At 38.2% G+C, this 13,293-nt stretch overlaps 1 protein-coding gene across 1 annotated transcript in view; it reads right to left on the bottom strand.

Moving 5' to 3' along the window:
* GAB1 (GRB2-associated binding protein 1) overlaps positions 1-6,421 on the bottom strand; it is a 41,903-nt gene extending 35,482 nt beyond the window's left edge. The window contains 1 exon segment of the mRNA XM_010008929.1: positions 6,133-6,421. Within this exon segment, the coding sequence (XP_010007231.1) occupies positions 6,133-6,190 (58 nt within the window). The 5' untranslated portion in view covers positions 6,191-6,421.
* Between the last annotated feature and the right edge of the window lie 6,872 nt (positions 6,422-13,293).

Here is a 13,293-nt window from a genome sequence, read left to right as displayed (position 1 = left end):
AATTAGGGAAATTCATTACTTAATTACCTAGAATATTAGATGCAGTTTATTTTTCCTCAATCAAGAGCAAAATGACCTTCCACATGCAGCTAGCAGCTTAAGATAATAACGCCAAACACTCAAGATTAAGATTCTGACTGCACTTCTGATAATAAATATTTTTAATATATGTATTTTTTCCTAACATACTTCTAAGGAAGTACTTACTTCTAAGGGAAGACTGACTGTTGCAGATATTGTGCTCTATTCATTATCATCTCACTTAGCCACCTATCCTTTCACCACATCATCTGAAGTAAAAGACATGTTAGTTTTCTCTGCTGTCTTCTCTTTCGCCTTTTTTCATCATGGGTGATGATTATCCCAGATCTGCTTTCCTTGACTCAGCTATTTAGCCACGGGCTACCACCTCTACCAAACCTCAGGACCCTTACTTCTGTTTCCTCTAATTTTATTATTCCTCTACAATTTTTCCCAATGAAATCTTGCAACTCTGACAGCCTCCTTCATAATGTATCTTCACCCTCCTCTCAGCAATTCCACCCTCAAAAAAACAAAACAAAAAACCCCCCACGTTTGTACATGTCAGTGGCTGTTATCCCCCACCTTTACTTCCTCAAAGCAACCACCCAAAAAAGTCTCCACAGAAAGAGATGCCCTTGTGCCACTATTCCTTCTGAATCTACTGCCTCCGCTTCTAAGACAGACCCACAACTCTTATCCAGAGGGTCTCTCCTACTGCTTGGCTCAGACCTTTCATTTTATTCTTTACTGCACTCCAGGTCACTTGTCCCTTATCCATCTTGGAGATGACTTTTTAGTTAATCATATCCAAGGGATAATGCGTTGCTATTTTTTGTAAGTACCTCATCTTTATGGTACAACTTTGTTGCAAAGACTTAAAGATTATTACCCCTCTCTCTACCGTCCTCCAGAGCCTTCCTTTCTTCATTTTAAAGCTCATGCTATTTATCCTCACTGCTGAGCCCTTTTGTGAGCAAGGCCTCCAATATTCATGATATGTTATTTAGGTGCTGACTTTGATTTGCCAAGTGTGCCAGCTTCTATCACCCACTTGTTAAAGCTGTCAAAGGACAACACACTTCATTTCTTACATGGAGACCCTTCATGCAGGAAGGGCACCCTAAATACCTCTAATATCCAGGACTTATTTATTTATCAAAGACCCCCTGAAAATTTATTCTCAAAAAATCCAGAGTTCAACAGGAGTCTAACAGGTGAAGCACTTATCTGACACAACAGTCAAAACCACCTTATTTGCTTTCACTCCTTCCTGGGACCGGTGTTGTTCAACATCTTCATCAACGACCTGGATGAGGGTATAGAATGTACCCTCAGCAAGTTTGCTGATGACACTAAGCTGGGAGGAGTGGCTGACACACCAGAAGGCTGTGCTGCCATTCAGAGAGACTTAGATAGGTTGGAGAGTTGGGCGGGGAGAAATATGATGAAATTCAACAAGGGGAAGTGCAGAGTTTTACATTTGGGGAAGAACAACACCATGTCCCAGTACAGGTTGGGGGCTGAACTGCTGGAAAGTAGTGTAGGTGAAAGAGACCTGGGGGTCCTGGTAGACAGGAGGATGACCATGAGCCAGCAATGTGCCCTTGTGGCCAAGAAGGCCAATGGCATCCTGGGGTGCATTAGAAAGGGTGTGGTTAGTAGGTCAAGAGAGGTTCTCCTCCCCCTCTATTCTGCATTGGTGAGGCCACATCTGGAGTATTGTGTCCAGTTCTGGGCCCCTCAGTTCAAAAAGGACAGGGAACTGCTTGAAAGAGTCCAGCACAGAGCTACAAAGATGATTAAGGGAGTGGAACATCTCCCTTATGAGGAAAGGCTGAGGGAGCTGGGTCTCTTTAGCTTGGAGAAAAGGAGACTGAGGGGTGACCTCATCAATGTTTACAAATATGTAAGGGGTGAGTGTCAGGGGGACGGAGTTAGGCTTTTCTCGGTGATGACCAGTGATAGGACAAGGGGTAATGGGTGTAAATTGGAGCATAGGAGGTTCAAGGTGAATATCCGAAAAAAATTTTTTACTGTGAGAGTGACAGAGCACTGGAACAGACTGCCCAGGGAGGTTGTGGAGTCTCCCTCACTGGAGACATTCAAAACCCACCTGGATGAGTTCCTGTGTGATGTACTCTAGGTGACCCTGCTCTGGCAGGGGGGTTGGACTAGATGATCTCTCAAGGTCCCTTCCAGCCCCTAAGATTCTATGATTCTATGGTTCTGTCCTATGTTGATGCCTCTTACTGCAGATAGTACCTACTCAGTGGGCAAAGCCTGTTTGCTGTTCCAGGTTTGCATTACAGAAAGCATGGGGGCATCCTGATCTGCTTCAAGCTCTCTGACACAGTGTAGCAGCAATGATGCCTGACCCCATTACATTTGTCCTGCCAACCACTGACACTGCACCCAACCTGTGATGAACCTGCAGTGTATGTACTAACAGAACACAATTTTTTTAAATGATTATTTGAAAATAATTTTCCTGCTCAAAATGAAGAAGACATGAGAGGCATATACCAGAGTGCAGCTGCCTGAACAGAAATACTGCAAACTTGGAAACTGTCATGTGTGAAGCAAGTTGTAGCTCATACCAAGTACGGTCCTTATGACAGAAGCTTTGTTTAGCCCATGTAATTATTTGTGTAAATGTAATTGCAGATTTCAGCATCTTGTTCTTCCCTTTTTTTTTTCTTTCGCTTTCTGCTTTACTGTATTTCTTCTGCTTTAGTTTGTTATTGCTATCTTTATTCAAATTAATATGTGTAAGTAACATGTTTGCATGTACTAAAGATTATTTCCTCCTTTCCCTGCTCTGCCAAGCACACAATGCACTAAATTACAGAAACACAGAGCTGGATCATGTATAAACCATTCATCGCAGATGTCTACTGAATCCTAGGGAAAGCCTTTCACAGCCTGTGCTTAAATATCCTTAGAAGGTTTTTTTTATCCTTACATTGCTCACTAAAAGAGAAACAAATTCCTTCTCTCTTCAGATAACAACTGATGCATGTCCTGCTTATCACAGCTTTTTATAACTTTGGAAGTTAGCTCCTCCCTCAGTATTTTCTTCCCGGGAAAAACAAATCCTTCAACTTTTCTCCTCATTGATCACTTAAAAATCCATCTCCTCTATTTCTACCATTCTTTAAACATTTACTGCCACCCCTCTGTAAGCTGAGGCCACAGCATTTTGGCTAAGGTCTCCACAGCACCACACCAAGGAGAATAGTAATTTCCCATGTCCATTTAATCATCCCAGAATGTCTCTCACTGGTGTTCAAAAGTACACAAAAATGACAACACATTTTTGCTTATAGCTACATTTTAACCTTTAAATTACATATTATATTAAGACCTTACAGAGAGAGTAGGAATGTTAAAAGTGCAGTATGAAACTCGGTGATAAGTGTTAAACCCATATTCATATGTAGCTCCCCTCAATTTAGCACACGTATTTTAAAAAGCAAGATGCTACAGAAGCAAACATTTTACAGCTTCCATTTGAATACAAGATGCATTAGCTGAAGAAAACATTAGAAGTATCCAGAAATTTCTTTACAAATGTAGGATTATTTAGCTAATTTAATAAATATCTTCTTCATGTTTCTGTCTTGTAAAAGACAAATAATTATAAAGCCTTCCTTAAAACACAGTCTCTATAAATAGACATATAATGCAATTGTTATGTAATCTTTACAGTTTTCACTATACTGTGATGCAACCAGAAAGCTGGAGACTCAACAGCTTGTAAATATTACTAAAGAACATAAATTTATCTACTCAGTCCCAACACCAATGTAACATTGCAGATCTCCAGAATGAACAGATTTCACAGGCATAAATCGATTTCTAATTGGAAAGCCAGAACAAACATTAAGGAATTAGAAATTACTGTGAATATCTGCTTTTAAGGAATTGAATAAAACACAAATTTAATTCACCCCATAGGAATTTCTGAGTCTTCACTAAGTTGAGAAGGAGCAGCTCAAAACTAGTCTGAAGTGACCTTTATTCTTTTGGTCTTTTCACAGTTACAATTTCTAATAGCACTAATCATCACCATCTCATAATTGTTTTCTGTGTAAATCCAAGGAGGCAATTGGACTAGGCTTCCAAATCAAAAGCAGCAGGAGAAATATCTCAGTGGTGCTCCCAGTCCTTGATCAAACAAAGGATGCCAACATGTCCTCTCATAACAAGACCAACAACCAGTCTGGCAAGAGACATTCTGTCCAGCTTCAAAGAAAACAATCTCCAAATTCCAAAGTCTAAAGGGAAGGTTATACAATCTCTTTTTTGTTAGTTCCATGCTAAAATAATAGTGCATTTTTATTGTCTGCTGACAACTTCACATATTCTTTAACCTGGAGGATTTTTTTGAGAAGTTAACAAGATTTTATAAAGTACATTTATGACTTACTCTTCCATTAGTAAGGAGAACTATCTTATAAAAATAAGAACTTGACAATCAATAGACACTCAGCAACTGATTTTCCCATTTTCCTTTTTTGATTCTTCCTCAATGCATTGCAAGACATTACTAAACTCATAAAACAAAGTACTGTCAACTTCCACTGGGGTAAAATAAGGTGTTGGGATAATTGAGACAAAGGTGAAATGCCTAAAACAAAACACACAATGAGGATATAATGGGGTAAAATTACTGATACAAATGACAGAAATAAAAACCAGTTTTGGTCTAAACACTCAGTGAGGGTATAGTTATTTCTCTCTGCATTCATAGTAAGTTTAATCTTCAGTTCAACGGAAGATGTGACATCAACAGAAAATTAAGAACTAGCGCTACACCACCTCTCAGCAAGGAAAGGTCTTATGGTTTCAAGGGGACCCTACCTCTATTTTCCACTCAACAGACAGATTTTCCTTTGCACTCTTACATGCAAAAGAGCTGCCAGGTAAACACATTTCCTCCTTACTTCCCAGATTCCTAGTTTGTCCCCAGAACCAGTGACTTCTGAGCACCTCCTGCCCACAGCGGCACTGGTGCACTAGTGCATTATCCACTCAGAAGCAGCACTCTACCTACTTCTCTCCCGTATGCAACAGATGTCTGCCAGACTGAGTATTGAAGCACATGGCAACCACTCTTAGAAACATGCTGTGGGTGCTCTTGGTTATGTTCAGGATGTCATAAAAACATGCTGGAATTGTCCAACAAATACCCTTCACTGAATTTGCCATTAGAGTGGTAGTTCGTAGACAAAGTTTTTGTGGCTCAAGTTTTAGTTCAAAACTGCAGTAAAGAGAGATGAAAAGGGCCCCTCTACAGAAAGTAACAATATTTTCCAGTAATTTTTGAAGGTTTGGCTGGAGTAGAAAAGATGTAGGCCCTGTTTTTTTTCCACCCCTCTCAATCCACAATCCTACAAAAAACAAGGACTTAATTCTAGTCCCTTGAGTCAGGATTGCTTTTTTTATAACCCTCTTACTGCTCCTATTTAATCTTTTCTTGGGACTGTGCACACAGCTACAGCAAGTCATGCAGCCCACTAATCTCCACAAGGAATGCAGGAATAATAAGTAAATAAATAAGGCTGGATTCAGGACAAGCAATGGCCACAGGTATTTGCAGGAATTAAACATACCATAATGTTTCCTACAAGCTACTTTCACACAACGTCTGTTTTGGTAGGATTAGAGCTGGACAGTGGAGAACAAGTTATTTTTTGCTTTGTTGCAACCAGTGGGGGGTGGATATTTTATTATTTTTTTTTCAACTTGCAAAGCAGACTGAGAAATGGTAATATTAGAAATCTGACATTTTGTACTCACTCCTGCTTGCATAAACATATGATGATCTTGTGTTTTGCCTAAGTATTTTACTATTTTTTCTATACTCTAAGACCTAACACTAAGCAAAACAAAGAGCATCATCCAAGTTCTATGGCACATTTAATCTGCTACAAAGTCTTAGTATCTCCCTCTGTCCTCCTTACTTTTTTTCAGAGTAAGAAGGAAGCTTAGTAGCCAATGCATGCAAGTTTTAAAACATATGCCAGCTAAAGATAGCAATCTGATTTTTGAAACATTATTTGCATGTAGGCATCACAATTTCTCAGAAATACCAACAGAACTTACCTTCATCTGTAGGGTTGAACCCACAGATGTCACAGATACATCGAACCCACTTATTCATCTCCTCCTCGCTGTCTGCTACCAAATAGAAAACTCTGTCTATAGTGTTGATATCAAAAATATAACTGTTTTCAAACTCTTTTTTGTTGAACGTTAATCCAGCATCCACTTGTTGACACAAATTTAAGTCAATAATACGGATAGGCTTCTTGGCATGGTCATTTTTGTAGTATTCCAATACATCTGGATCCCCTGTCAAGCGACCGCTGCGAAGCACAAACCATCTCCTCTTCCATGCCTGAAAATTGGAGTGAGAAATAAGGGAGAAAAATTAGAAGGAAGAAATCATACTTTAAGACCGTTACCTTTTGTGAATAGTTTCAACTCAAGTTGAACCAAGTAATAATAAGTAGCTCAAACATAATTTTAAGAGATTAGACACCCGTTACCTACATTTAACACAATCTATTTATGTATTGTTACAGCAGGGGAATAGAGGATTAGTGAATTTGTATTTTAGAGTTTATTTCTTCTATAATTGAGCATTGCTTTTAAGGAGGGGACATATAATTGAATCACTATTTAAAAAATAAGAAAGTATTAACTCAGTAAAGAAAAAAGGGGGGAAGAGAGCAGTGGAGGGAAAAAAGCACACATAAATATTCTGAAGGAAGCCAACATAGGCATGAAGAAGACATAAAAAAAAATATCTTCAGATGTTTCACTGTGTCTTGTTTCCAATATTGGCTGCTTTGGGCTGATGCATTTTACCTCTGAATTTTTCACTGATCCTCAATGACTAGTCACCTGCATCTCAAGAACAGACCAGGTTCACGTTGTACACTTGCCTCTGTGTTAGGGGAACTCCACACTCAGAAACTCAAGTGTTTCTACAATAATACTTCTCACAGAAGAAGAGCTACATTATTATTTTGGAAACCATTAGAGAGATGGGGATGGAAAGAATAACCAAAAATTAGTTTTACCCCATAAAAACAGTCTCTGTGGAAGGTACATCCACAGAAGAGATACATTGCACAATCTGACACTGTGCTTGTTATACCAGCCTTCCTGCCACCAAAGAGAGAAACTCATCTGGGAAAACCACACAACTAAAATGCCTCATCTTTCAACTAATCCTCAGCTGCCTTTCATTCCCAAGGTGCTCCATCATCTGGTATAGTTCTTGCCAAAGATGCTAACTCACACCAAGGTTTGCATACAACTGTCCTACCATAACAGCATCTTTATTGCCCTGCAGATTTTGGTTCCGCAGCTCTGCCAGAAATACCAAATTCTATGCTGTAAGCTTCCTTATGTGCACAAGTCCTGGGATAATGGGCACAGAAGAAGAAACTGCCATTGCCCACTAGAACTGCACTGCATTCATAGTGAGAAATCTCAAAGTAGAGCTTGGATACAGTGAGGAGCCATAATAATTTTGTCCATTTGTTTTTTGATTTTCAGCAAAGTTGGAGACCAAGCCAAACCAATGCAGTAGCCAAGACACCACGCATCATTACACTGCAGACTCACACCATGCCCCAAGTCATCCCATTTAAAACTTCTTTAGAATATCTAAACAAGGTCATCAGTAAGTCCATTGGAAGGATAAAAACAATTTTTAAGTTTCTTACCACATATTAGGAAAAGACTTTGGTTTATTTTTTTGTGGAACAAGAATGTTTCCATTTAATTATGACGTAGCTGTTACCTTCAAACAAACTTGTGGAGGGATGACAAAGGACAAAGAGCAAGAACCTCACTGCCATCCTCCAGCTCTGATCTAGCACTGTCAGCTTGGCACTAGAGACTGACAAAATCCTCATTGTCAAGTGGGCATGCCTTTTTTGGGTATCAAGCTTAGGGAGCTATTATGAAAAGATAATATAGAAGGAAAAATGCCAGACAGCTCAATTAACGCTTGTGATCCATTGTTCAGCTACCAAACCTCTAAAAGTTTTTTTATTTTTAAGAAAACTTCTGTATTTTATAAAACAATCATATTTATTATAGTTGTGAATACAGAATCTGCCTTGAAGTGCTGAACTCTGCAAATATAGTCAAGGTCTCAAGCAACAATTTCCATGGCAGCAGTAAGTTTAACTGGGTGAACAGTAAAACACAGCAGCAGATCTAACAGATGAAACTCCTTCAAATCGAGATTTCAAATGCAAGCATCTTCTACCTGATAAGCATTGTTCAACAACAACCCAAAAACACTGGCAAAGTTTGTCTTGTTTCCTGTTTCCAAACCATGTGACAACTTAGATGCTGGGATATCAGGAAACTACAGTATCAGAAGCTCTCTCCAGACAAGGTTGATCACAGATAACGGTTATGAACTAAACTGCAAAACTCTTACTTCAGAAACTAGCTTTATCTTTAACTTCAGCCTTCACCCATTCAGATGAAATTTTCAAAGCTTAAGTCAGGAGGAAAGAGATTAGATATAGGAGAGGGACAAGAGCAAGGGAGAAGCACTATGCCTTTTGTCTCATGGTTTCTGTAAGAAACACACCAAAGGAGCCCAAAAGAAAGAAATCAACTCTCTAGCAACCAAGTGTGCCTCTTCTAGAAATTTATTTCTAGTACTGTGTTAAGGAGTGAAGGAGTCAGCAGTTCTGATTATCTCTGCTGATTGTTAATGAGTAAATAGGACTCTTAAAAATTCAGAAAATCAACCAGCTAAACAGAGTATGTTTTCAGCCCTTTGGGCTGCAAAACAGGAACTATAAAATACTTAAAACATTGAATTTAGCCTACCAGCACCTGCTACTATTTTTGAAGAGTTTTCACATAGTGCACATGTGAATGTTTATTTCAGTCATATAATGAGTCACACTCACTGAAACTGGCACAGATTATATTCAAAAACAAAAGCAATTCCATAAACTACACGCTAATAAGGCAGATACAAAGGTTCTCTGGACTACAGTACAAAGAACAATTTAGCAGCAGAATAAAGCTTGACGCTAGACAAGTGAACTGACATCAGCACCCTTGCTAATCATAGTACAAAAGCGCCTCTATATTTCGTCAAAGTGCACATAAATCACTCTTTGTTATTTGAAAATATCTGGGATTCTTAAAGCTTGATCTATTTTTAACATTTCAGTATTTGTCATTGTAACGAAAGCTGTATACAGAATATTGTATGTGTAAGGAAAAGAGCTTCAGGAATGGCTTTTCAAAAAGAAATCTCTAAAAGAGACAGTGTATATGTGCAAACATGATTTGCACTTTTTTTTTTACCCTTTTGGGCATTCTTGTCTGGAAATTTTGCATATATTTTTTTTCACAGAGCATGTTTCAGATTTTTTTTCATAATCACCAAAAAAGGTACAACTGGTTCAAGTCACAGGAAAATTACATGTACTAATTATCTGTCACGCCGCTGATGCTATCAGTCATACATTATCAAACACTTGCTTTCTGTGCTAAAGGTTAATCGTGTTCAATTTCAGAAGTCAAAAAAGTACCCAGTATGGAATTTAAACATTTTGATCCAATACCAATATAATTTAATTCTAGAAAGATATTTGAGCAAGTAGAGAAAAAGTGGAGTTTTATTTTAATGACAGATTTTTTAAATATATAGCAAATGTGTATTATTAATAAAAATGAGGTTTTAAAAATAAAATTAAAAAATGTACTGACACCTAGTTACAAAACAATGCATGCACATCAAATACCTAACTGAAAAGTAAAATGGTCCCTCTTAATAGTGCAGCATGGCAAGTGTTATGGGAATCAATTCACCACCATCCTGTGTAGGCTTTGTAAATTATTACAAAACAAGCTTTAATGAGGTTTGCTGCTTTTGTTTCAGACTGAGAAAGGCCTTGTGTGCCTCTCAGCTTGTTTTCTCCTTTGAGCTGCAAAGCATATCAGCTGGCCTAACATAGGACACCACTGTTCTTGCCAAACATTGTCCCGTTTGTATCATGAGACCATCGTATCATGAGACCATCATGACTATAGAAACAAGCTTGTTTGCTTGTTTTTGACGTAGTCTAAAATGTGACAAGCTGCTCACCCACAGAGCATCAAATGATCAAAGGACTAGTGGAATTCTGTGTTTTTCACCCAGCATTTTGAGTAGGTTGTAAAGCAAAACCAAGAAATCCCTGCGATTAGTTTTTCCACTCACACAAATGCAAACTGCTGATTTAAAGCAGGTGAACCATCTAAGAAATTGACAGAAAGCACGATTTAGCAGTGTTGGGGTTTGTTTTGGTTTGAGTTTTTTGTTTGTTGGTTATTTTGGGTTTTTTTAAAGACTGTTGCTATATCTGTGTGCAGTTCACAGGATTTATATCATCTCCTAACAAGTGTTATATATGTTGAGGAAATAGCTGTATCTCCCTAAATCTCTATGTTTATGGATTGCCCACCCCGTCATATATATTCAAGATATACCTCATTCAGCTGCTGGCTATAGTTGAAAGATGTAGCAAATAGGGGATGTATGCAAAAATGGAGAATGAAAGGAAGGATGAAGGGGCAGGAAAGAGTAGATCATTTACATTTTTATTTTAAAAAGGATTTAATCTTCCATTTGGATCCCCTCAAGCTGTTGCTCAAGAGTCCAAAATAATTACATTTAATGATTAAATAAAAGGTTAGAAATGTTAAGTCAAAGACACCTTTTTCTGGCCCATTTTTTACAGCATTTACTCTCATACGGTTAAGTAATTCCACTTAATGATAAACCGGTCAATTGTCCATCTTCAGTTTGCTAGGCAGTGCCATTTAGACCTGATTTTCCTCTTCTAGCATGGTTATCACTTTTTTTTCCCCTTCAGTAGTATCCAGTCAAAAAAGCCTTGGAAACTGTTGAGCACTGGGTAAGCCAAAGAGGGTATCACTTACATCTCAAAGGTTAGAAATGTTAAGTCAAAGACACCTTTTTCTGGCCCATTTTTTACAGCATTTACTCTCATACGGTTAAGTAATTCCACTTAATGATAAACCGGTCAATTGTCCATCTTCAGTTTGCTAGGCAGTGCCATTTAGACCTGATTTTCCTCTTCTAGCATGGTTATCACTTTTTTTTCCCCTTCAGTAGTATCCAGTCAAAAAAGCCTTGGAAACTGTTGAGCACTGGGTAAGCCAAAGAGGGTATCACTTACATCTCACTCCAGTAATGCTGCTCCCAGTGTATGACCAGTAGACCCAGGAATAAAGTTACAAATCTCAGACCTTCCTTCTCATCTCTCAAGTGTGCAGACATTTGTGCTTAGGTTTTCATCTCTGTTAAGAGGGCACTATTTGGCATCCTCCTTTCCCATAGAAGTCAACTAAGACTTGGAAGAAAGAAAAACAACTTACCCAGGGGCACAGGGAAGGATCCAAAAGAACATCGGTATGCTTTACACAAGACAAAAATATTTCCTTGCTCCAAAAGAACTTATAAAGTAAAAGACATCCAGAGTGTGCCCAAGAAAGAAGCAGAGGAAAAAAGAGACAGCCTATGGTCACTTCAGAGTGCTCTCTCGGACATTTGTTTAAGTCCCAAATCTACTGTTGAAGACTTTTCACTTGTCTACTGAGATCAGGATTCCATTTTCTTTATGCTTTTGGTCCCATCTATTTCATCTATGCATCTCCCTTTACTTTTTTTCCAGTGCAAAGGTTCATTAATAGTGAAATTGCTACATGTCTTTGACAAAAAATAGGAAGGATCACCATTAGAAGTTGAGTATTTCTTCTCCTTTTTGCCTCCACAATTCTAGCGTCCGGGTGTTCTGTTCATGGCAGGGGACAAGCATACCTCTGGCACAGCTTCACTGACTTGTGAAATAGGCCTGTGCTCTGCATCCCATTAGAAGCCCAAAGGAGATAAAAATAAGTGTTCCTTCACACTATGCTTCTTTTTAAATCCTGTTTGTGGTAGGCATAGACCAGTGACAACTGTCACTGATGAGCCTCATCCCACAAGGCACGTATCTGGGAGGACTGATGGGAAGTAGCTGAAAGAGGTCGCATTAGGTAACAGGACTTCAATTACAGAAATTTGCTTTTTCCACTTGCTACTTTTCCAGCTTGCAGAACTAACTCCAACAAGGTGAAATTTCAAAATGTCCACAGAGGTATTTCCCTAAGAAATTAACACTTATGTATTTCTACATGGAAATAAATTAAAGGGTGTTTTCCAGATAGCATTTTCTGGAAACCTACCTTTAAGAAAAAATTTTTTAAAAAAATCTTATACCATGAGCACCAGACCTGAAGAATATGTAATGACTAGTTACTACTGAAAACCAGTCATAACACCTACTGGCAACTGCCATCCTCTTCCCTAAAAATGATGCTTTTTCTTTCTTTTTTTTTTTTTTTTCTAAATGCAAGACAGAACAACTACACTGAGCACAGCAAAGCATGTTTTGCGTATCAGTACTAGCAGCAGACACTGTATTTCCATTATTTGACAATAGTCTAAGTGTTAAATATGAAGAAGTGTAAACAGATTGCTGCAAAACAAACAAATGTGATACCAGGAAAACACTGAAAACATCATGACTTTCTTTAAATACTTAAGACTTGTTTTCCAGGAAGCACCATCTTTTCTCACTGAGCAAAATAAGGAAAAAACAGTCTCAGTGGAAGTTTCCACTCTCCTGGCCATCATCCTGATCATCTGTTCCGAATACACAGAAGGCCAAAATTTCCTGTTTTCAAACTATTGTCACCATTTTCTAGTCTTGTGCTGTCGGTTCTAACTTTAGCTTGCTAAATAAACAAAAGAAAACAGTGAAAATACAGTAGAACAATACTCCACACAGGTTTAATGTGAATACTGTTTCATAACTGACATTTCAACATGTGAATTAGTCTCCCAGTGCTACATTGCTAATTAAAGCTTAAAAAAAGGTGCAAAATAAAAATTAGACATTGCAACACTAGCTGCGCTGCTTTGTTTTCTGAATCCAAAACTAACTGAATATTTTCATAGTTCTTTCCATTTTGCATTGGGGTTCTTGCTTTTTTGTCTATGTGTGGTTTTGTGGGTTTTTATGTTTAGGGTTTTTTTAAGCGTTATGCCTGTTTCCAGTGTCATTACACAGCCATGTCTGCACCATCTAATTCACATTAAACTGATTCTTATTATGACTGATAGCATCAGCCACTTCAAAAAACACTTTTCTGAAGTATGTCCAA

This window comes from Chaetura pelagica, unplaced genomic scaffold (genome assembly GCF_000747805.2).
Source record: "Chaetura pelagica isolate M959 unplaced genomic scaffold, ChaPel_1.0 scaffold221, whole genome shotgun sequence".
Taxonomy (NCBI): Eukaryota; Metazoa; Chordata; class Aves; order Apodiformes; family Apodidae; genus Chaetura; species Chaetura pelagica.
Note: the sequence above shows the minus strand (reverse complement) of the source record. Positions and strands in the feature narration are given on the sequence as shown.